General features: G+C 52.3%; 1 protein-coding gene across 1 annotated transcript in view; it reads left to right on the top strand.

Moving 5' to 3' along the window:
- GFRA1 (GDNF family receptor alpha 1) overlaps window positions 1-25,263 on the top strand; it is a 300,260-nt gene that overhangs the window by 8,121 nt on the left and 266,876 nt on the right. The window contains exon 2 of the mRNA XM_069754383.1: window positions 16,966-17,268. Within this exon, the coding sequence (XP_069610484.1) occupies window positions 16,966-17,268 (303 nt within the window). The remainder of the gene's footprint in view (window positions 1-16,965; window positions 17,269-25,263) is intronic.

Genomic DNA, 25,263 nt, shown 5'->3' with positions numbered 1-25,263 from the left:
GGACTACTACCGCCAATATCCTGCACACAGCCTATAGGACTACTACCGCCAATATCCTGCACACAGCCTATAGGACTACTACCGCCAATATCCAGCACACAGCCTATAGGACTACTACCGCCAATATCCTGCACACAGCCTATAGGACTACTACCGCCAATATCCAGCACACAGCCTATAGGACTACTACCGCCAATATCCAGCACACAGCCTATAGGACTACTACCGCCAATATCCTGCACACAGCCTATAGGACTACTACCGCCAATATCCAGCACACAGCCTATAGGACTACTACCGCCAATATCCTTCACACAGCCTATAGGACTACTACCGCCAATATCCAGCACACAGCCTATAGGACTACTACCGCCAATATCCTGCACACAGCCTATAGGACTACTACCGCCAATATCCAGCACACAGCCTATAGGACTACTACCGCCAATATCCAGCACACAGCCTATAGGACTACTACCGCCAATATCCTGCACACAGCCTATAGGACTACTACCGCCAATATCCAGCACACAGCCTATAGGACTACTACCGCCAATATCCTGCACACAGCCTATAGGACTACTACCGCCAATATCCTGCACACAGCCTATAGGACTACTACCGCCAATATCCTGCACACAGCCTATAGGACTACTACCGCCAATATCCTGCACACAGCCTATAGGACTACTACCGCCAATATCCAGCACACAGCCTATAGGACTACTCCCGCCAATATCCAGCACACAGCCTATAGGACTACTACCGCCAATATCCTGCACACAGCCTATAGGACTACTACCGCCAATATCCTGCACACAGCCTATAGGACTACTACCGCCAATATCCAGCACACAGCCTATAGGACTACTACCGCCAATATCCTGCACACAGCCTATAGGACTACTACCGCCAATATCCTGCACACAGCCTATAGGACTACTACCGCCAATATCCTGCACACAGCCTATAGGACTACTACCGCCAATATCCAGCACACAGCCTATAGGACTACTCCCGCCAATATCCAGCACACAGCCTATAGGACTACTACCGCCAATATCCTGCACACAGCCTATAGGACTACTCCCGCCAATATCCAGCACACAGCCTATAGGACTACTACCGCCAATATCCTGCACACAGCCTATAGGACTACTACCGCCAATATCCTGCACACAGCCTATAGGACTACTACCGCCAATATCCAGCACACAGCCTATAGGACTACTACCGCCAATATCCTGCACACAGCCTATAGGACTACTACCGCCAATATCCTGCACACAGCCTATAGGACTACTACCGCCAATATCCTGCACACAGCCTATAGGACTACTACCGCCAATATCCTGCACACAGCCTATAGGACTACTACCAATGGGTCTCGGGTCTGCGCTTTGTCGGGACCTCTCGGATCCGCTGGTTCTCGGGGTTCTGACCCTCGTTCTTTCCTCCTGTGATCGGACCCCGCTGATCGCTACATTGTATCGCGCGTCTTCTAATGTCAATATTTACTCCTCGGATACATTGTATCACAGACCGCGCGGCCGCGGAAAGAGGAGATGATGCACGAGATCCCCCAGATGCCGGATCCCCGCGGTGTATGGAGGGGGGCTGCTCCTGATCTATATGGGGGGGAGGGGGCTGCTCCCTGATATATGGAGGGGGGGGGGGTGCGCCCTGATATATATGGAGGGGGGGCTGCTCCCTGAGATATATGGAGGGGGGGGACTGCGCCCTGATATATATGGAGGGGGGGCTGCTCCCTGATCTATATGGAGGGGGGGCTGCTCCCTGAGATATATGGAGGGGGGGGCTGATACCTGATCTATATGGAGGGGGGGCTGCTCCCTGATATATATGGAGGGGGGGCTGCTCCCTGAGATATATGGAGGGGGGCTGCTCCCTGAGATATATGGAGGGGGGGGGGAACTGCGCCCTGATATATATGGAGGGGGGGCTGCTCCCTGAGATATATGGAGGGGGGGACTGCGCCCTGATATATATGGAGGGGGGGCTGCTCCCTGATCTATATGGAGGGGGGGCTGCTCCCTGAGATATATGGAGGGGGGGGCTGATACCTGATCTATATGGAGGGGGGGCTGCTCCCTGATATATATGGAGGGGGGCTGCTCCCTGAGATATATGGAGGGGGGCTGCTCCCTGAGATATATGGAGGGGGGGGGGAACTGCGCCCTGATATATATGGAGGGGGGGCTGCTCCCTGATCTATATGGAGGGGGGCTGCTCCCTGATCTATATGGAGGGGGGCTGCTACCTGATCTATATGGAGGGGGGGGACTGCGCCCTGATATATATGGAGGGGGGGCTGCTCCCTGAGATATATGGAGGGGGGGGCTGATACCTGATCTATATGGAGGGGGGGCTGCTCCCTGAGATATATGGAGGGAGGGCTGCTCCCTGGGATATATGGGGGGGGGCTGCGCCCTGATATATATGGAGGGGGCTGTTCCCTGAGATATATGGAGGGGGGGGACTGCGCCCTGATATATATGGAGGGGGGGCTGCGCCATGATATATATGGAGGGGGGCTGCTCCCTGAGATATATGAAGGGGGGGGGACTGCGCCCTGATATATATGGAGGGGGGCTGCTCCCTGAGATATATGGGGGGGGGGCTGCTCCCTGATATATATGGAGGGGGGGGACGACTGCGCCCATATATATATGAAGGGGGGGCTGCTCTCTGAGATATATGGGGGGGGCTGCTCCCTGATATATGGAGGGGGGGACTGCGCCCTGATATATATGGAGGGGGGGACTGCGCCCTGATATATATGGAGGGGGGGCTGTGCCCTGATATATGCACACTGAGGGGGGATTGCGCCCTGATATATGCACACTGAGGGGGGATTGTGCCCTGATATATGCACACTGAGGGGGATTGTGCCCTGATATATGCACACTGAGGGGGGATTGTGCCCTGATATATGCACACTGAGGGGGATTGTGCCCTGATATATGCACACTGAGGGGGGCTGTGCCCTGATCTATGCACACTGAGGGGGGATTGTGCCCTGATATATGCACACTGAGGGGGATTGTGCCCTGATATATGCACACTGAGGGGGGATTGTGCCCTGATATATGCACACTGAGGGGGGATTGTGCCCTGATATATGCACACTGAGGGGGGCTGTGCCCTGATATATGCACACTGAGGGGGGCTGTGCCCTGATATATGCACACTGAGGGGGATTGTGCCCTGATATATGCACACTGAGGGGGGATTGTGCCCTGATATATGCACACTGAGGGGGGCTGCATCCTGATATATGCATACTGAGGGGGGCTGCATCCTGATATAAGCACACTGAGGGGGGATTGTGCCCTGATATATGCACACTGAGGGGGGATTGTGCCCTGATATATGCACACTGAGGGGGATTGTGCCCTGATATATGCACACTGAGGGGGGCTGTGCCCTGATATATGCACACTGAGGGGGGATTGTGCCCTGATATATGCACACTGAGGGGGGATTGTGCCCTGATATATGCACACTGAGGGGGGGACCCAACACTGTTGTCTCATTTGTAGCCAATGTTCCCCCGGATTCATTAGGAAGCAGCGAGCCCTTGTAAAGAATTGATGTATTTTCCCAGCGCCATCTGCTCCTTTCTGCTCCGCGCGGTGGGACATGGCAGTGATGGACTGGGCGCTCCTCTGCTGGAGTTGGCAGGGTCTGGGCACTGTCTGGGTTTTGTTGCGCTCCTTCCATTGAGTAGAGACCTCCATCGTCTTTTGTAGCTTCTTCTGTTAAGGAGGTAAAGGTGCCACGATCTGTGTGGCGTGTGATGGGTTAATAGGCCTAATAGTGGGGTAGTGCCCCTACATAATATGGGGTCGGTGACAACATTCAGATGCTCCTGTGCAGCGCATGTAATGAGCTCGGTGACCGGCAGGGGTCGCTCTCGGCTCTTTCTCTGCCTCCTCCTGACATTATGTGGCTGTCACTAGTGACTATAGAGGGTCTCTACAAAGTCCTGGCCCCTCCTGATTCATGTGGGGTGAGACTGGTGGTTATATCTGCTGGACCTGACGATCCACAGCTTAGTGGCTCCTCCTGTGACCTTCATCCTAATGTAATATCTATATTCGTTTTTAATGTCATAAATTACATTTAACCTCCTGGAAATATTACAATAATTGAAAAGTGAATGTCCCTCTATTATATATCTAATGTGAGGGCGTCCTGGGGTCTTAGTAGAAATGGAGTTACGAACCATGTTCTCAACTGTAGAAAGATCTCTCTGGAAAGAACAGAGGTCGACCCTGCAAAGGAGAGGATGGAGGCGGCCATTGGGAATAAAATGTCTGGGGTGTGCTACATTGAAACAGAGATCTTTGGTGAATGCATGCTGCAATGGGGGACAAGACTTCCAGAGAAGACTGTAGAATGATGGAGGCCACTACTGGTAACGTATATAGAGGAGATTGGAGGCTTCCACCATAACATTGATCTCTGAGATGATGGAGGCCACTACTGGTAACTTATATAGAGGAGATTGGAGGCTTCCACCATAACATTGATCTCTGAGATGATGGAGGCCAATATGGTGGAGGGCGAAGGGTCCGGACAGTGGACGAGACCTCTGCAAGTTGTCTCTAGAAATATGGAGCACCACACTGGGAAATGGACAGACGTACCAGATACAAGGTCTGTCTTGTGGAATATAGAAGACACTGGTAAAGGTGGAGGCCATTATTGGTAAATACATCTGTACAGGATGAAGGATATCATTCCTAAGTGTCTCTGCGATGATGGAGATCAGCAAAGTCTTCGGAACATGGCTGAATTATGGAGGACACCACAGAAGGACAAATGTGTGGGATGGTCAAGGCCAGGCTACAAGCCAACTGTAATGCGTTGGGCATATAAAGGGCACCACTGGCAATGTCTCTGCGCAGATGGAGGGCACCACTGGAAATGTCTCTGGGCAGATGGAGGGCACCAATGGAAATGTCTCTCTGCAGATGGAGGGCACCACTGGAAATGTCTCTGGACAGATGGAGGGCACCACTGGAAATGTCTCTGGGCAGATGGAGGGCACCACTGGAAATGTCTCTGGGCAGATGGAGGGCACCACTGGCAATGTCTCTGGGCAGATGAAGGGCACCACTGGAAATGTCTCTGGGCAGATGGAGGGCACCACTGGAAATGTCTCTGGGCAGATGGAGGGCACCACTGGAAATGTCTCTGGGTAGATGGAGGGCACCACTGGAAATGTCTCTGGGCAGATGGAGGGCACCACTGGAAATGTCTCTGGGCAGATGGAGGGCACCACTGGAAATGTCTCTGGGTAGATGGAGGGCACCACTGGAAATGTCTCTCTGCAGATGGAGGGCACCACTGGAAATGTCTCTGGACAGATGGAGGGCACCACTGGAAATGTCTCTGGACAGATGAAGGGCACCACTGGAAATGTCTCTGGGCAGATGGAGGGCACCACTGGAAATGTCTCTGGGCAGATGGAGGGCACCACTAGAAATGTCTCTCTGCAGATGGAGGGCACCACTGGAAATGTCTCTGGGCAGATGGAGGGCACCACTGGAAATGTCTCTGGGCAGATGGAGGGCACCACTGGAAATGTCTCTGAGCAGATGGAGGGCACCACTGGAAATGTCTCTGGGCAAATGGAGGGCACCACTGGAAATGTCTCTGGGCAGATGGAGGGCACCACTGGAAATGTCTCTCTGCAGATGGAGGGCACCACTGGAAATGTCTCTGGGCAGATGGAGGGCACCACTGGAAATGTCTCTGGGCAGATGGAGGGCACCACTGGCAATGTCTCTGGGCAGATGGAGGGCACCACTGGAAATGTCTCTGGGCAGATGAAGGGCACCACTGGAAATGTCTCTGGGCAGATGGAGGGCACCACTGGAAAAGTCTCTGAGCAGATGAAGGGCACCACTGGAAATGTCTCTGGGCAGATGGAGGGCACCACTGGAAATGTCTCTGGGCAGATGGAGGGCACCACTGGAAATGTCTCTGAGCAGATGAAGGGCACCACTGGAAATGTCTCTGAGCAGATGAAGGGCACCACTGGAAATGTCTCTCTGCAGATGGAGGGCACCACTGGAAATGTCTCTGGGCAGATGGAGGGCACCACTGGAAATGTCTCTGGGCAGATGGAGGGCACCACTGGAAATGTCTCTCTGCAGATGGAGGGCACCACTGGAAATGTCTCTGGGCAGATGGAGGGCACCACTGGAAATGTCTCTGGGTAGATGGAGGGCACCACTGGAAATGTCTCTGGGCAGATGGAGGGCACCACTGGAAATGTCTCTGGGTAGATGGAGGGCACCACTGGAAATGTCTCTGGGCAGATGGAGGGCACCACTGGAAATGTCTCTGGGTAGATGGAGGGCACCACTGGAAAAGTCTCTGGGTAGATGGAGGGCACCACTGGAAATGTCTCTCTGCAGATGGAGGGCACCACTGGAAATGTCTCTGGGTAGATGGAGGGCACCACTGGAAATGTCTCTGGGCAGATAGAGGGCACCACTGGAAATGTCTCTGGGTAGATGGAGGGCACCACTGGCAATGTCTCTGGGCAGATGGAGGGCACCACTGGAAATGTCTCTGGGCAGATGAAGGGCACCACTGGAAATGTCTCTGGGCAGATGGAGGGCACCACTGGAAAAGTCTCTGGGTAGATGGAGGGCACCACTGGAAATGTCTCTGGGCAGATGGAGGGCACCACTGGAAATGTCTCTGGGTAGATGGAGGGCACCACTGGAAATGTCTCTCTGCAGATGGAGGGCACCACTGGAAATGTCTCTGGGCAGATGGAGGGCACCACTGGAAATGTCTCTCTGCAGATGGAGGGCACCACTGGAAATGTCTCTGGGCAGATAGAGGGCACCACTGGAAATGTCTCTGGGTAGATGGAGGGCACCACTGGCAATGTCTCTGGGCAGATGGAGGGCACCACTGGAAATGTCTCTGGGCAGATGAAGGGCACCACTGGAAATGTCTCTGGGCAGATGGAGGGCACCACTGGAAAAGTCTCTGGGTAGATGGAGGGCACCACTGGAAATGTCTCTGGGCAGATGGAGGGCACCACTGGAAATGTCTCTGGGTAGATGGAGGGCACCACTGGAAATGTCTCTCTGCAGATGGAGGGCACCACTGGAAATGTCTCTGGGCAGATGGAGGGCACCACTGGAAATGTCTCTCTGCAGATGGAGGGCACCACTGGAAATGTCTCTGGGTAGATGGAGGGCACCACTGGAAATGTCTCTGGGCAGATGGAGGGCACCACTGGAAATGTCTCTGGGTAGATGGAGGGCACCACTGGAAATGTCTCTGGGCAGATGGAGGGCACCACTGGAAATGTCTCTGGGCAGATGGAGGGCACCACTGGAAATGTCTCTGGGTAGATGGAGGGCACCACTGGAAATGTCTCTGGGCAGATGGAGGGCACCACTGGAAATGTCTCTGGGCAGATGGAGGGCACCACTGGAAATGTCTCTGGGCAGATGGAGGGCACCACTGGAAATGTCTCTGGGCAGATGGAGGGCACCACTGGAAATGTCTCTGGGCAGATGGAGGGCACCACTGGAAATGTCTCTGGGTAGATGGAGGGCACCACTGGAAATGTCTCTGGGCAGATGGAGGGCACCACTGGCAATGTCTCTGGGCAGATGAAGGGCACCACTGGAAATGTCTCTGGGTAGATGGAGGGCACCACTGGAAATGTCTCTGGGTAGATGGAGGGCACCACTGGAAATGTCTCTGGGCAGATGGAGGGCACCACTGGAAATGTCTCTGGGCAGATGGAGGGCACCACTGGAAATGTCTCTGGGCAGATGGAGGGCACCACTGGAAATGTCTCTGGGCAGATGGAGGGCACCACTGGCAATGTCTCTGGGCAGATGAAGGGCACCACTGGAAATGTCTCTGGGCAGATGGAGGGCACCACTGGAAATGTCTCTGGGCAGATGGAGGGCACCACTGGAAATGTCTCTGGGCAGATGAAGGGCACCACTGGCAATGTCTCTCTGCAGATGGAGGGCACCACTGGAAATGTCTCTGGGCAGATGGAGGGCACCACTGGAAATGTCTCTGGGCAGATGAAGGGCACCACTGGCAATGTCTCCTTTCATTAGTGGTGAATATCTCTTGAAATCTCCCGCTGACGAGGCCATGGGGGATATGTCTGGTGATTTTTGGGAACACCATTCTCAGACTTTATCTGCAGGGTTATTTCTGTGATTTGTACTTCTTCACTTGTCCGCAGTCACAGTGTAATGTATATGGATTGTGTCCCAGGTCACACGCTGGTATAACATGATATTATATGACGTAGCGCCGGATAGATGGGTAATCCGCATTCTCCCTGAACCTTTCAGAGCTGCCTCTGTGCTTAGACTATTAGTGGTATACAGGTCCATCAGCTGCTGGATACATGGAGTCTGATCACAGGCAATGTGGTTGGGTCTCTTATATGGGGGCCAGGGGAGGATGAGATTGGATGGTGAGTGTATTGGGACACGGATGATGGGAATGATTCATTGTCATATGTAGAGATTTAAATGTGAGCTACTACAAGGATGATAGGAGTGATACATTGTGCCATACAAGAATTTTATATTGAGTCCACAGGTTAAGGGAAGACGGAAGTGATACATTGGGGCAAAGTAAAATGTATGTGAGGTTAGGAAGTGAGCCCAATTGTGTTTAAGATGATGGGAGTGATACGTTGTGTGAGACGAGGTAGAGAGCTCCATGTGTCCGGGATGATGGGAGTGATATGATGTGTGAGACGAGGTAGAGAGCTCCATGTGTCCGGGATGATGGGAGTGATACGTTGTGTGAGATGAGGTAGAGCGCTCCATGTGTCCGGGATGATGGGAGTGATACGTTGTGTGAGACGAGGTACAGAGCGCTCCATGTGTCCGGGATGATGGGAGTGATACGTTGTGTGAGACGAGGTAGAGCGCTCCATGTGTCCGGGATGATGGGAGTGATACGTTGTGTGAGATGAGGTAGAGCGCTCCATGTGTCCGGGATGATGGGAGTGATACGTTGTGTGAGACGAGGTACAGCGCTCCATGTGTCTGGGATGATGGGAGTGATACGTTGTGTGAGACGAGGTAGAGCGCTCCATGTGTCCGGGATGATGGGAGTGATACGTTGTGTGAGACGAGGTAGAGAGCTCCATGTGTCCGGGATGATGGGAGTGATACGTTGTGTGAGACGAGGTAGAGCGCTCCATGTGTCTGGGATGATGGGAGTGATACGATGTGTGAGATGAGGTAGAGCGCTCCATGTGTCCGGGATGATGGGAGTGATACGATGTGTGAGATGAGGTAGAGAGCTCCATGTGTCCGGGATGATGGGAGTGATACGATGTGTGAGATGAGGTAGAGCGCTCCATGTGTCCGGGATGATGGGAGTGATACGATGTGTGAGATGAGGTAGAGCGCTCCATGTGTCTGGGATGATGGGAGTGATACGATGTGTGAGATGAGGTAGAGCGCTCCATGTGTCCGGGATGATGGGAGTGATACGATGTGTGAGATGAGGTAGAGCGCTCCATGTGTCTGGGGTGATGGGAGTGATACGTTGTGTGAGATGAGGTAGAGCGCTCCATGTGTCTGGGATGATGGGAGTGATACGTTGTGTGAGACGAGGTAGAGCGCTCCATGTGTCCGGGATGATGGGAGTGATACGTTGTGTGAGATGAGGTAGAGCGCTCCATGTGTCCGGGATGATGGGAGTGATACGATGTGTGAGATGAGGTAGAGCGCTCCATGTGTCTGGGGTGATGGGAGTGATACGTTGTGTGAGATGAGGTAGAGCGCTCCATGTGTCTGGGATGATGGGAGTGATACGTTGTGTGAGACGAGGTAGAGCGCTCCATGTGTCTGGGATGATGGGAGTGATACGTTGTGTGAGATGAGGTAGAGAGCTCCATGTGTCCGGGATGATGGGAGTGATACGTTGTGTGAGATGAGGTAGAGCGCTCCATGTGTCCGGGGTGATGGGAGTGATACGTTGTGTGAGACGAGGTAGAGCGCTCCATGTGTCTGGGATGATGGGAGTGATACGTTGTGTGAGACGAGGTAGAGCGCTCCATGTGTCCGGGATGATGGGAGTGATACGTTGTGTGAGATGAGGTAGAGCGCTCCATGTGTCCGGGGTGATGGGAGTGATACGTTGTGTGAGACGAGGTAGAGCGCTCCATGTGTCTGGGATGATGGGAGTGATACGTTGTGTGAGACGAGGTAGAGCGCTCCATGTGTCCGGGATGATGGGAGTGATACGTTGTGTGAGATGAGGTAGAGCGCTCCATGTGTCCGGGATGATGGGAGTGATACGTTGTGTGAGATGAGGTAGAGCGCTCCATGTGTCTGGGATGATGGGAGTGATACGTTGTGTGAGATGAGGTAGAGCGCTCCATGTGTCCGGGATGATGGGAGTGATACGTTGTGTGAGATGAGGTAGAGCGCTCCATGTGTCTGGGATGATGGGAGTGATACGTTGTGTGAGATGAGGTAGAGAGCTCCATGTGTCTGGGATGATGGGAGTGATACGTTGTGTGAGACGAGGTAGAGCGCTCCATGTGTCCGGGATGATGGGAGTGATACGTTGTGTGAGACGAGGTAGAACGCTCCATGTGTCCGGGATGATGGGAGTGATACGTTGTGTGAGATGAGGTAGAGCGCTCCATGTGTCTGGGATGATGGGAGTGATACGTTGTGTGAGATGAGGTAGAGAGCTCCATGTGTCCGGGATGATGGGAGTGATACGTTGTGTGAGATGAGGTAGAGCGCTCCATGTGTCTGGGATGATGGGAGTGATACGTTGTGTGAGATGAGGTAGAGAGCTCCATGTGTCCGGGATGATGGGAGTGATACGTTGTGTGAGACGAGGTAGAGCGCTCCATGTGTCTGGGATGATGGGAGTGATACGATGTGTGAGATGAGGTAGAGCGCTCCATGTGTCTGGGATGATGGGAGTGATACGATGTGTGAGATGAGGTAGAGCGCTCCATGTGTCCGGGATGATGGGAGTGATACGTTGTGTGAGATGAGGTAGAGCGCTCCATGTGTCTGGGATGATGGGAGTGATACGTTGTGTGAGATGAGGTAGAGCGCTCCATGTGTCCGGGATGATGGGAGTGATACGTTGTGTGAGATGAGGTAGAGCGCTCCATGTGTCCGGGATGATGGGAGTGATACGTTGTGTGAGATGAGGTAGAGCGCTCCATGTGTCCGGGATGATGGGAGTGATACGTTGTGTGAGACGAGGTAGAGCGCTCCATGTGTCCGGGATGATGGGAGTGATACGTTGTGTGAGACGAGGTAGAGCGCTCCATGTGTCCGGGGTGATGGGAGTGATACGTTGTGTGAGACGAGGTAGAGCGCTCCATGTGTCCGGGGTGATGGGAGTGATACGTTGTGTGAGACGAGGTAGAGCGCTCCATGTGTCCGGGGTGATGGGAGTGATACGTTGTGTGAGATGAGGTAGAGCGCTCCATGTGTCTGGGATGATGGGAGTGATACGTTGTGTGAGATGAGGTAGAGCGCTCCATGTGTCCGGGGTGATGGGAGTGATACGTTGTGTGAGACGAGGTAGAGCGCTCCATGTGTCCGGGATGATGGGAGTGATACGTTGTGTGAGACGAGGTAGAGCGCTCCATGTGTCCGGGATGATGGGAGTGATACGTTGTGTGAGACGAGGTAGAACGCTCCATGTGTCCGGGATGATGGGAGTGATACGTTGTGTGAGACGAGGTAGAACGCTCCATGTGTCCGGGATGATGGGAGTGATACGTTGTGTGAGATGAGGTAGAGCGCTCCATGTGTCTGGGATGATGGGAGTGATACGATGTGTGAGATGAGGTAGAGCGCTCCATGTGTCCGGGATGATGGGAGTGATACGTTGTGTGAGACGAGGTAGAGCGCTCCATGTGTCTGGGATGATGGGAGTGATACGATGTGTGAGATGAGGTAGAGCGCTCCATGTGTCCGGGATGATGGGAGTGATACGATGTGTGAGATGAGGTAGAGCGCTCCATGTGTCTGGGATGATGGGAGTGATACGTTGTGTGAGACGAGGTAGAGCGCTCCATGTGTCCGGGATGATGGGAGTGATACGTTGTGTGAGACGAGGTAGAACGCTCCATGTGTCCGGGATGATGGGAGTGATACGTTGTGTGAGACGAGGTAGAGCGCTCCATGTGTCTGGGATGATGGGAGTGATACGTTGTGTGAGATGAGGTAGAGCGCTCCATGTGTCCGGGATGATGGGAGTGATACGTTGTGTGAGACGAGGTAGAGCGCTCCATGTGTCCGGGATGATGGGAGTGATACGTTGTGTGAGACGAGGTAGAGCGCTCCATGTGTCCGGGATGATGGGAGTGATACGTTGTGTGAGACGAGGTAGAGCGCTCCATGTGTCCGGGGTGATGGGAGTGATACGTTGTGTGAGATGAGGTAGAGCGCTCCATGTGTCTGGGATGATGGGAGTGATACGTTGTGTGAGATGAGGTAGAGCGCTCCATGTGTCTGGGATGATGGGAGTGATACGTTGTGTGAGACGAGGTAGAGCGCTCCATGTGTCCGGGGTGATGGGAGTGATACGTTGTGTGAGATGAGGTAGAGCGCTCCATGTGTCTGGGATGATGGGAGTGATACGTTGTGTGAGATGAGGTAGAGCGCTCCATGTGTCCGGGGTGATGGGAGTGATACGTTGTGTGAGACGAGGTAGAGCGCTCCATGTGTCCGGGATGATGGGAGTGATACGTTGTGTGAGACGAGGTAGAGCGCTCCATGTGTCCGGGATGATGGGAGTGATACGATGTGTGAGATGAGGTAGAGCGCTCCATGTGTCCGGGGTGATGGGAGTGATACGATGTGTGAGATGAGGTAGAGCGCTCCATGTGTCTGGGATGATGGGAGTGATACGTTGTGTGAGACGAGGTAGAGCGCTCCATGTGTCCGGGATGATGGGAGTGATACGTTGTGTGAGATGAGGTAGAGCGCTCCATGTGTCCGGGGTGATGGGAGTGATACGTTGTGTGAGAGTTGTAGTTGAGTTGTAGTTCTTCCTGCTTTATTTTATAGGATGAGGTAGTGACTCAGCAGAGTCTCTGGAATCAGTGAATTTCTTGGCAGCAGCAGAGGAGATGCTGCAGATAAGTCATCAGATGGTGAGATCATTGGACGCAGCGTCTGTCATCTGATGTCATCAGGTCCGTGTGTCTGATGACAATGAGGCCTCTTCGGAAACATGCGTCAAACACTGAGCTCCCTGCACAGACTGACGCTGCCGACTACGGGCCACGCTCATCAGAGTATCATGGAAAGATTAAACGTTCTAATTGACTTTACATTTATACACTTAACCATTTTCATCATTTCTACTTGCTGTCAGTGAAAGGAAAAAAAAATATTGTTGGCATCCAACAGCTAAAAATCTGTCCTAATTCATTGCTGCAAGCCCTGTAACAAGAACCAGTGGCGACCAATCTGTGTGTAGTAAACACATACAATTTCTGTATACAGGGAGCTCCCCCTAGTGGTGGCTGCGGACAGGATCTTATCATGTATCTCTGTATACAGGGAGCTCCCCCTAGTGGTGAATGCAGACAGGATCTTATGTATCTCTGTATACAGGGAGCTTCCCCCAGTGGTGACTGCAGACAGGATCTTATCATGTATATCTGTATACAGGGAGCTCCCCCTAGTGGTGGCTGCAGACAGGATCTTATCATGTATCTCTGTATACAGGGAGCTCCCCCTAGTGGTGACTGCAGACAGGATCTTATCATGTATATCTGTATACAGGGAGCTCCCCCTAGTGGTGTCTGCAGACAGGATCTTATCATGTATCTCTGTATACAGGGAGCTCCCCGTAGTGGTGGCTGGAGGTGGGATCTTATCATGTATCTCTGTATACAGGGAGCTCCCCCTAGTGGTGGCTGCAGACAGGATGTTATTATGTATCTCTGTATACAGGGAGCTCCCCCTAGTGGTGGCTGCAGACAGGATCTTATCCTGTATCTCTGTATACAGGGAGCTCCCCTAGTGGTGACTGCAGACAGGATCTTATCATGTATCTCTGTATACAGGGAGCTCCCCCTAGTGGTGGCTGCAGACAGGATCTTATCATGTATCTCTGTATACAGGGAGCTCCCCCTAGTGGTGGCTGCGGACAGGATCTTATCATGTATCTCTGTATACAGGGAGCTCCCCCTAGTGGTGGCTGTGGACAGGATCTTATCATGTATCTCTGTATACAGGGAGCTCCCCCTAGTGGTGGCTGCGGACAGGATCTTATCATGTATCTCTGTATATAGGGAGCTCCCCCTAGTGGTGACTGCAGACAGAATCTTATCATGTATCTCTGTATACAGGGAGCTCCCCCTAGTGGTGGCTGCGGACAGGATCTTATCATGTATTTCTGTATACAGGGAGCTCCCCCTAGTGGTGACTGCAGACAGGATCTTATCATGTATCTCTGTATACAGCGAGCTCCCCCTAGTGGTGACTGCAGACAGGATCTTATCATGTATCTCTGTATATAGGGAGCTCCCCCTAGTGGTGGCTGCAGACAGGATCTTATCATGTATCTCTGTATACAGGGAGCTCCCCCTAGTGGTGGCTGCAGACAGGACCTTATCATGTATCTCTGTATACAGGGAGCTCCCCCTAGTGGTGACTGCAGACAGGATCTTATCATGTATATCTGTATACAGGGAGCTCCCCCTAGTGGTGGCTGCAGACAGGATCTTATCATGTATCTCTGTATACAGGGAGCTCCCCCTAGTGGTGACTGGAGACAGGATCTTATCATGTATATCTGTATACAGGGAGCTCCCCCTAGTGGTGTCTGCAGACAGGATCTTATCATGTATCTCTGTATACAGGGAGCTCCCCGTAGTGGTGGCTGGAGGTGGGATCTTATCATGTATCTCTGTATACAGGGAGCTCCCCCTAGTGGTGGCTGCAGACAGGATGTTATCATGTATCTCTGTATACAAGGAGCTCCCCTAGTGGTGACTGCAGACAGGATCTTATCATGTATCTCTGTATACAGGGAGCTCCCCCTAGTGGTGGCTGCAGACAGGATCTTATCATGTATCTCTGTATACAGGGAGCTCCCCCTAGTGGTGGCTGCGGACAGGATCTTATCATGTATCTCTGTATACAGGGAGCTCCCCCTAGTGGTGGCTGTGGACAGGATCTTATCATGTATCTCTGTATACAGGGAGCTCCCCCTAGTGGTGGCTGCGGACAGGATCTTATCATGTATCTCTGTATATAGGGAGCTCCCCCTAGTGGTGACTGCAGACAGAATCTTATCATGTATCTCTGTATACAGGGAGCTCCCCCTAGTGGTGGCTGCGGACAGGATCTTATCATGTATTTCTGTATACAGGGAGCTCCCCCTAGTGGTGACTGCAGACAGGATCTTATCATGTATCTCTGTATACAGCGAGCTCCCCCTAGTGGTGACTGCAGACAGGATCTTATCATGTATCTCTGTATATAGGGAGCTCCCCCTAGTGGTGGCTGCAGACAGGATCTTATCATGTATCTCTGTATACAGGGAGCTCCCCCTAGTGGTGGCTGCAGACAGGATCTTATCATGTATCTCTGTATACAGGGAGCTCCCCCTAGTGGTGGCTGCAGACAGGATCTTATCATGTATCTCTGTATATAGGGAGCTCCCCCTAGTGGTGGCTGCAGACAGGATCTTATCATGTATCTCTGTATACAGGGAGCTCCCCCTAGTGGTGGCTGCAGACGGATCTTATCATGTGTCTCTATATACAGGGAGCTCCCCCTAGTGGTGGATGCAGACAGGATCTTATCATGTATCTCTGTATACAGGGAGCTCCCCCTAGTGGTGGCTGCAGACAGGATCTTATCATGTATCTCTGTATACAGGGTGCTCCCCCTAGTGGTGGCTGCAGACAGGATCTTATCATGTGTCTCTATATACAGGGAGCTCCCCCTAGTGGTGGATGCAGACAGGATCTTATCATGTATCTCTGTATACAGGGAGCTCCCCCTAGTGGTGACTGCAGACAGGATCTTATCATGTATCTCTGTATACAGGGAGCTCCCCCTAGTGGTGGATGCAGACAGGATCTTATCATGTATCTCTGTATACAGGGAGCTCCCCCTAGTGGTGACTGCAGACAGAATCTTATCATGTATCTCTGTATACAGGGAGCTCCCCCTAGTGGTGACTGCAGACAGGATCTTATCATGTATCTCTGTATACAGGGAGCTCCCCCTAGTGGTGACTGCAGACAGGATCTTATCATGTATCTCTGTATACAGGGAGCTCCCCCTAGTGGTGGATGCAGACAGGATCTTATCATGTATCTCTGTATACAGGGAGCTCCCCCTAGTGGTGACTGCAGACAGGATCTTATCATGTATCTCTGTATACAGGGAGCTCCCCCTAGTGGTGACTGCAGACAGGATCTTATCATGTATCTCTGTATACAGGGAGCTCCCCCTAGTGGTGGCTGCAGACAGGATCTTATCATGTATCTCTGTATACAGAGAGCTCCCCCTAGTGGTGGCTGCAGACAGGATCTTATCATGTATCTCTGTATACAGGGTGCTCCCCCTAGTGGTGGCTGCAGACAGGATCTTATCATGTGTCTCTATATACAGGGAGCTCCCCTTCATGATGATCTTATCATGTATCTCTGAAATATATACTTTAGCAGCTCAAACAATAAACCTATAAGTGCAGGGTTTCGGCATGTAACCTACATTGCCTTTACATTGCGACTTTCTTCCCTTTCTCTCTTTGGCCTTGTCTTTCAGTGTTCTGGTCTCGTGTGTTTCTGGATTTCCTTCTGTATTTCTGTCCGTCATTTCTGCTGAGTCTGGAGCATCTGGGCCTCTATATGACTGTAATAATGCTCATTATGTCACCTTGTGTCTCTCTTTGCTGCTGCAGATGCCGTTCTGTCTGCCGAATTGAGGCGGCTGCCATCTGGGGATCGACTGGACTGTGTAAAAGCCAATGAGCAGTGCCTGAAAGAGCCGGAGTGCAGCGCCAAATCCAGGACTCTGCGCCAGTGCGTGGCTGGAAAGGAGACCAACTTCAGCAAAGTCACCAGCCTGGAGGCCAAAGATGAGTGTAAAAATGCCACGGAGGCTCTGAAACAGAAATCCCTGTACAACTGTCGCTGTAAACGGGGGATGAAGAAAGAGAAGAACTGTCTGAGGATATATTGGAGCATGTACCAGATCCTGCAGGGTAGGTGCCCGCTTCTGTTGTGCCCACTGTGCCAAAATGTCAAGAGGCAGCAGAGTCGGCCATAATTCCTCAGTACCAGCCCTTCCTCCGGCTGAACAGTGAAACCAGTGTGGTCTGTGTGAAAACATCAGTCTTACTTTGTTTCTTCTGTCTTGAAAGATAAAAATGAAAGTGTTGTCTAAATGGTTAATTGTTCTTCAGACGCTGCAATAATGTATCAACATAGTAAGATAACCAGAAACCATACAGTGAAGGATGGGGCTGTGAGCTGGACTGGTGGGTACTAATCTACGGGTCTGGTGTGCGCCTGTCCTAGGGTCTGGCGTGGGCCGGTCCTAGGGTCTGGTGTGGGCCTGTCCTTTGGTCTAGCGTGGGCCGGTCCTCGGGTCTGGCGCGGGCCGGCCCTCGGGTCTGGCGTGGGCCTGTCCTAGGGTCTGGCGTGGGCCTGTCCTAGGGTCTGGCGTGGGCCTGTCCTAGGGTCTGGCGTGGGCCTGTCCTAGGGTCTGGCGTGGGCCGGTCCTAGGGTCTGGTGTGGGCCGGTCCTAGGGTCTGGTGTGGGCCGGTCCTAGGGTCTGGTGTGCGCCTGTCCTAAGGTCTGGCGTGGGCCGGTCCTAGGGCCTGGTGTGGGCCGGTCCTCTGGTCTGGCGTGTGCCTGTCCTAGGGTCTGGCGTGTGCCGGTCCTAGGGTCTGGCGTGTGCCTGTCCTAGGGTCTGGCGTGTGCCGGTCCTAGGGTCTGGCGTGGGCCTGTCCTAGGGTCTGGCGTGGGCCGGCCCTCGGGTCTGGCGTGGGCCGGTCCTAGGGTCTGGCGTGGGCCGGCCCTCGGGTCTGGCGTAGGCCTGTCCTAGGGTCTGGCGTGGGCCTGTCCTAGGGTCTGGCGTGGGCCTGTCCGGGGGTCTGGCGTGGGCCTGTCCTAGGGTCTGGCGTGGGCCTGTCCTAGGGTCTGGCGTGGGCCTGTCCTAGGGTCTGGCGTGGGCCTGTCCTAGGGTCTGGCGTGGGCCGGTCCTAGGGTCTGGCGTGGGCCGGCCCTCGGGTCTGGCGTGGGCCGGTCCTAGGGTCTGGCGTGGGCCGGTCCTCGGGTCTGGCGTGGGCCGGCCCTCGGGTCTGGCGTGGGCCGGCCCTCGGGTCTGGCGTGGGCCTGTCCTAGGGTCTGGCGTGGGCCTGTCCTATGGTCTGGTGTGCGCCGGTCCTATGTGCACCTGCAGATCACCCGCGGACACTGACATGCGTCATGTCTTTCAGGACAGCAGCATGTGAGCGTTTCTTGCAAAATTGTAGCAGTAGAATGTACCGAGCACAGTAAATCCGCGCGGGTCAGTGATCACATGCGGATTCACCTGTGTTCATTAGGCAGCAGCGGACATGCTCTGCTCCCATTGTGGGGTCGTAGCCTATAACGCTGCCGGATCAGACGCTTCAGACACCTTGGAGCATTTAGCAGAAGTGACCTGGTCATTGGGCGACATCCGGGAGGAAGCGGGGAAGCCACCCATACAACCAGGGAGAAGCTGCAGAAGCAGCGGCGGCTGCAGGGTGTGCACAGGCACTTACTGCTGCTGTTCTACTGTATGCAGGGCTTTACTCCATGTATCTGATTTACCCCATTATGTCAGGATATTCCCAGATGTAACATGCAGAGTTATTATGTGAGGGCCCGTATGTTCCTCTAGATGAGGGCCCGTATGTTCCTCTAGATGAGGGCCCGTATGTTCCTCTAGATGAGGGCCCGTATGTTCCTCTAGATGAGGGCCCGTATGTTCCTCTAGATGAGGGCCCGTATGTTCCTCTAGTTGAGGGCCCGTATGTTCCTCTAGTTGAGGGCCCGTATGTTCCTCTAGTTGAGGGCCCGTATGTTCCTCTAGATGAGGGCCCGTATGTTCCTCTAGATGAGGGCCCGTATGTTCCTCTAGTTGAGGGCCCGTACGTTCCTCTAGATGAGGGCCCGTATGTTCCTCTAGATGAGGGCCCGTATGTTCCTATAGATCAGTCCTAGCAGAGAATTAGTGTATGGTCACTGAAGCAAGGGCAGAGTAAATAATCATATCACTGACTGTCAGCATCGTCTCTGTGGTCAGCACTCTACTGTATGTAGGACAGCATGGCGCCTCAGTGATTAATACCGTACTGGATAAAGGGCAGCATGGTGGCTCAGTGCTTAGTACTGTACTGTATATAGGGCAGCACGGCGGTTCAGTGGCTAGTTAGTACTGTATTGGATATAGTGCAGCACTGCGCCTCATTATTTAGTACAGGTCTGGATATAGGGCAGCATGGCAGCTCCGTGTCACCACTGCTGTATATGACAGCACGGTTGCTCAGTGTTTAGTATGGTATATAGGGTAGAATGGCAGCTCAGTGGTTTGCAATACTATATATAAGGCAGCACAGTGGCCCAGTCGTCAGCACTGTACTATATATACAGCATGTTGGATCAGTGGTTAGTACTGTTCTGTATATAGGTCAGCACGACAGCTCAGTTGGCAGCACGGGAGCTCAGTGGTTAGAACTCCCTCGACTTGGTCTTCTCACGGCTTTGCTCAGTGGATGATTTCACAAACTCCCCTCTCCCACTCTCTGACCACAACCTTCTTTCATTCTCTATCAAGAACTGCCATCCCGCTCAGGTCACCCCCACTTTCCACACTTATAGAAACATACAGGCCATTAACACCCAGAAACTTATGAAGAACTTGCAGTCCTCATTGGCCCCAATCTCCTGCATCTCATGTCCTGATTCTGATCTGAAGCATTACAATGAAACCCTGCAAAGTGCCCTGGATGAAGCTGCTCCTCCTATACATAAAACAACTTGTCACAGACGGCGACAACCCTGACACACGCTGCAAACACGTTTCCTACAGCGGTGCTCCAGGTGCGCCAAACGTCTGTGGAGAAAATCTAATCTACCCGAAGATTTCATCCATTATAAGTTCATGCTTAAAACATACAACTCTGCCCTTCACCTCTCCGAACAAACCGATTTCAACACCCCCTTCACCTCACTGTCCAATAACCCTAAACCTCTCTTTGACACTTTTCATTCCCTACTCAACCCAAGAGTGCAGGCCCCAACCACGGATCTCCGCGCTGGCGATCTGGCCAATTACTTAAAAGAAAAAATTGACCACATTCGACAGTAAATTATCTCCCAATCCCTTCATACCATGCACTGTCCTCCCTGCCCCACTGCATCTCGCTCACTCTCTGACTACGAACCAGTCACAGAAGAAGAAGTAATCAGGCTCCTTGCATCTTCTCGCCCGACCACTTGCACCAGTGACCCTATTCCCTCACATCTCCTCCAGTCCCTTTCCCCGGCCTTACCTCTTACCTAACAAAAATATTCAACCTTTCTCTCACTTCCGGTATCTTTCCCTCCACATTTAAGCATGTCATCATACACCCATTACTTAAAAAACCATCCCTCGACCAAAACTGTGCCGCTAATTATAGACCTGTCTCTAATCTTCCCTTCATCTCTAAACTCCTGGAACACCTGGTCCACTCCCGTCTTACCCGCTATCTCTCAGATAACTCTCTTCTCGACCCTCTTCAATCTATTTTCTTCTCTTTACACTCTACTGAAACTGCCCTCACTAAAGTCTCTAATGACCTACTAACAGCTAAATCTAATGGTCACTACTCCATGCTAATTCTCTTGGATATCTCCGCAGCATTCGACACTGGATCATCAGCTCCTCCTCGCTATGCTCCGCTCCATCGGCCTCAAGGACACCGTTCTCTCCTGGTTCTCCTCCTATCTCTCCGACCGATCTTTTCCTGGTTCCTCCTCCTCTCACCTTCCCCTTACTGTTGGGGTTCCTCAAGGATCAGTCCTAGGCCCTCTCCTCCTCTCTTTGTATACTGCCCCTATTGGACAAACAATCAGTAACATAGTAACATAGTTAGTAAGGCCGAAAAAAGACATTTGTCCATCCAGTTCAGCCTATATTCCATCATAATAAATCCCCAGATCTACGTCCTTCTACAGAACCTAATTGTATGATACAATATTGTTCTGCTCCAGGAAGACATCCAGGCCTCTCTTGAACCCCTCGACTGAGTTCGCCATCACCACCTCCTCAGGCAAGCAATTCCAGATTCTCACTGCCCTAACAGTAAAGAATCCTCTTCTATGTTGGTGGAAAAACCTTCTCTCCTCCAGACGCAAAGAATGCCCCCTTGTGCCCGTCACCTTCCTTGGTATAAAAAGATCCTCAGCGAGATATTTGTATTGTCCCCTTATATACTTATACATGGTTATTAGATCGCCCCTCAGTCGTCTTTTTTCTAGACTAAATAATCCTAATTTTGCTAATCTATCTGGGTATTGTAGTTCTCCCATCCCCTTTATTAATTTTGTTGCCCTCCTTTGTACTCTCTCTAGTTCCATTATATCCTTCCTGAGCACCGGTGCCCAAAACTGGACACAGTACTCCATGTGCGGTCTAACTAGGGATTTGTACAGAGGCAGTATAATGCTCTCATCATGTGTATCCAGACCTCTTTTAATGCACCCCATGATCCTGTTTGCCTTGGCAGCTGCTGCCTGGCACTGGCTGCTCCAGGTAAGTTTATTATTAACTAGGATCCCCAAGTCCTTCTCCCTGTCAGATTTACCCAGTGGTTTCCCGTTCAGTGTGTAATGGTGATATTGATTCCTTCTTCCCATGTGTATAACCTTACATTTATCATTGTTAAACCTCATCTGCCACCTTTCAGCCCAAGTTTCCAACTTATCCAGATCCATCTGTAGCAGAATACTATCTTCTCTTGTATTAACTGCTTTACATAGTTTTGTATCATCTGCAAATATCGATATTTTACTGTGTAAACCTTCTACCAGATCATTAATGAATATGTTGAAGAGAACAGGTCCCAATACTGACCCTTGCGGTACCCCACTGGTCACAGCGACCCAGTTAGAGACTATACCATTTATAACCACCCTCTGCTTTCTATCACTAAGCCAGTTACTAACCCATTTACACACAATTTCCCCCAGACCAAGCATTCTCATTTTGTGTACCAACCTCTTGTGCGGCACGGTATCAAACGCTTTGGAAAAATCGAGATATACCACGTCCAATGACTCACCGTGGTCCAGCCTATAGCTTACCTCTTCATAAAAACTGATTAGATTGGTTTGACAGGAGCGATTTCTCATAAACCCATGCTGATATGGAGTTACACAGTTATTCTCATTGAGATAATCCAGAATAACATCCCTCAGAAACCCTTCAAATATTTTACCAACAATAGAGGTTAGACTTACTGGCCTATAATTTCCAGGTTCACTTTTAGAGCCCTTTTTGAATATTGGCTCTAGATTTGGGTTCCAGTACCAATATTGGCTCTAGTAGATTTGGGTTCCAGTACCATCTCTATGCTGATGACACCCAATTATACACTTCCTCTCCTGACATCACGCCTGTCTATTTAGAAAACACCAGTGATTGTCTTACCGCTGTCTCTAACATCATGTCCTTCCTCTATCGGAAACTGAACCTGTCAAAAACTGAACTCCTCGTGTTTTCTCCCTCTACTAACCTACCTTTGCCTGACATTGCCATCTCCGTGTGTGGTTCCACCATTACTTCAAGGCAACATGCCCGCTGCCTTGGGGTCATCCTTGATTCTGAGCTTTCATTCACCCCCCACATCCGATCACTGGCTCGCTTTTGTTATCTGCATCTCAAAAACATTTCTAGAATTCGCCCTTTTCTTACTTTCGACTCTGCAATAACTCTTACTGTTTCACTCATTCATTCTCGTCTGGACTATTGTAACTCTCTACTAATCGGCCTCCCTCTTACCAAACTCTCCCTGCTCCAATATGTCCTGAATGCTGCAGCCAGGATCATATTCCTCACCAACTGTTACACCGATGCCTCTACCTTGTGCCAGTCATTACACTGGTTACCCATCCACTCCAGAATCCAGTACAAAACTACTACCCTCATCCACAAAGCACTCCATGGCTCAGCACCACCCTACATCTCCTCCATGGTGTCAGCCTACCACCCTACCCGTGCCCTCCATGGCTCAGCACCACCCTACATCTCCTCTCTGGTCTCAGTCTACCACCCTACCTGTGCCCTCCATGGCTCGGCACCACAATACATCTCCTCTCTGGTCTCAGCCTACCACCCTACCCGTGCACTCCATGGCTCAGCACCACCCTACATCTCCTCCCTGGTCTCAGCCTACCACCCTACCTGTGCCCTCCATGGCTCGGCACCACAATACATCTCCTCCCTGGTCTAAGTCTACCACCCACCTGTGCCCTCCATGGCTCAGCACCACCCTACATCTCCTCCCTGGTCTCAGCCTACCACCCTACCTGTGCCCTCCATGGCTCAGCGCCACCCTACATCTCCTCCCTGGTCTCAGCCTACCACCCTACCTGTGTCCTCCATGGCTCGGCATCACAATACATCTCCTCCCTGGTCTCAGCCTACCACCCTACCTGTGCCCTCCATGGCTCGGCACCACAATACATCTCCTACCTGGTCTCAGTCTACCACCCTACCTGTGTCCTCCATGGCTCGGCATCACAATACATCTCCTCCCTGGTCTCAGTCTACCACCCTACCTGTGTCCTCCATGGCTCGGCATCACAATACATCTCCTCCCTGGTCTCAGTCTACCACCCTACCTGTGCCCTCCATGGCTCGGCACCACAATACATCTCTTCTCTGGTCTCAGCCTACCACCCTACCGGTGCCCTCCATGGCTCAGCACCACCCTACATCTCCTCCCTGGTCTCAGTCTACCACCCTACCTGTGCCCTCCATGGCTCGGCACCACAATACATCTCCTCCCTGGTCTCAGTCTACCACCCTACCGGTGCCCTCCATGGCTCAGCACCACCCTACATCTCCTCCCTTGTCTCAGCCTACCACCCTACCTGTGCCCTCCATGGCTCAGCACCACCCTACATCTCCTCCCTGGTCTCAGCCTACCACCCAACCCGTGCCCTCCATGGCTCAGCACCACCCTACATCTCCTCCCTGGTCTCAGCCTACCACCCTACCCGTGCCCTCCATGGCTCAGCACCACACTACATCTCCTCCCTGGTCTCAGTCTACCACCCTACCCGTGCCCTCCATGGCTCAGCACCACCCTACATCTCCTCCCTGGTCTCAGCCTACCACCCAACCCGTGCCCTCCATGGCTCAGCACCACCCTACATTTCCTCCCTGGTCTCAGCCTACCACCCTACCCGTGCCCTCCATGGCTCAGCACCACACTACATCTCCTCCCTGGTCTCAGTCTACCACCCTACCCGTGCCCTCCATGGCTCAGCACCACCCTACATCTCGTCCCTGGTATCAGTCTACCACCCAACCCGTGCCCTCCATGGCTCAGCACCACCCTACATTTCCTCCCTGGTCTCAGCCTACCACCCTACCCGTGCCCTCCATGGCTCAGCACCACACTACATCTCCTCCCTGGTCTCAGTCTACCACCCTACCCGTGCTCTCCGCTCCGCTAATGACCTCAGGTTAGCATCCTCAATATTCAGAACCTCCCACTCCGGTCTCCAAGACTTTTCATGTGCTGCGCTGATTCTTTGGAATGCACTACCCAGGTTAATACGACTAATCCCCAATCCCCACAGTTATAAGCGCGCCCTAAAAATGCATTTGTCCAGACTGGCCTACCGCCTCAATGCATTAACCTAACTATCCCTGTGCGGCCCATTCACAAAACGTAAACCATAATCAGGTTCCTCGCATCAGGTTCTCATACACTTCATGCTGTTAATAGCCCTCTGTGTCTGTACTGTTACATATTCAGGCTGATAACTGGTTCATGCAGCTTTACATGAACACCAGATCCCAGGGCCGTATTTGCTACTAGGCACGGGAGGGCACGCGCCTAGGGGCGCGGGGCAGCTGGGGGCGGCACCAAGACAGGGAAGAACAAGCTCTGCGGAGCAGATAAAGTCCAGACAGGAAGTCAGAAGAAAGTAAGGAGAGTGATAAATTTCAT

The sequence above is a fragment of the Ranitomeya imitator genome, chromosome 2, assembly GCF_032444005.1.
Source record: "Ranitomeya imitator isolate aRanImi1 chromosome 2, aRanImi1.pri, whole genome shotgun sequence".
NCBI classification, from domain to species: domain Eukaryota; kingdom Metazoa; phylum Chordata; class Amphibia; order Anura; family Dendrobatidae; genus Ranitomeya; species Ranitomeya imitator.
Note: the sequence above shows the minus strand (reverse complement) of the source record. Positions and strands in the feature narration are given on the sequence as shown.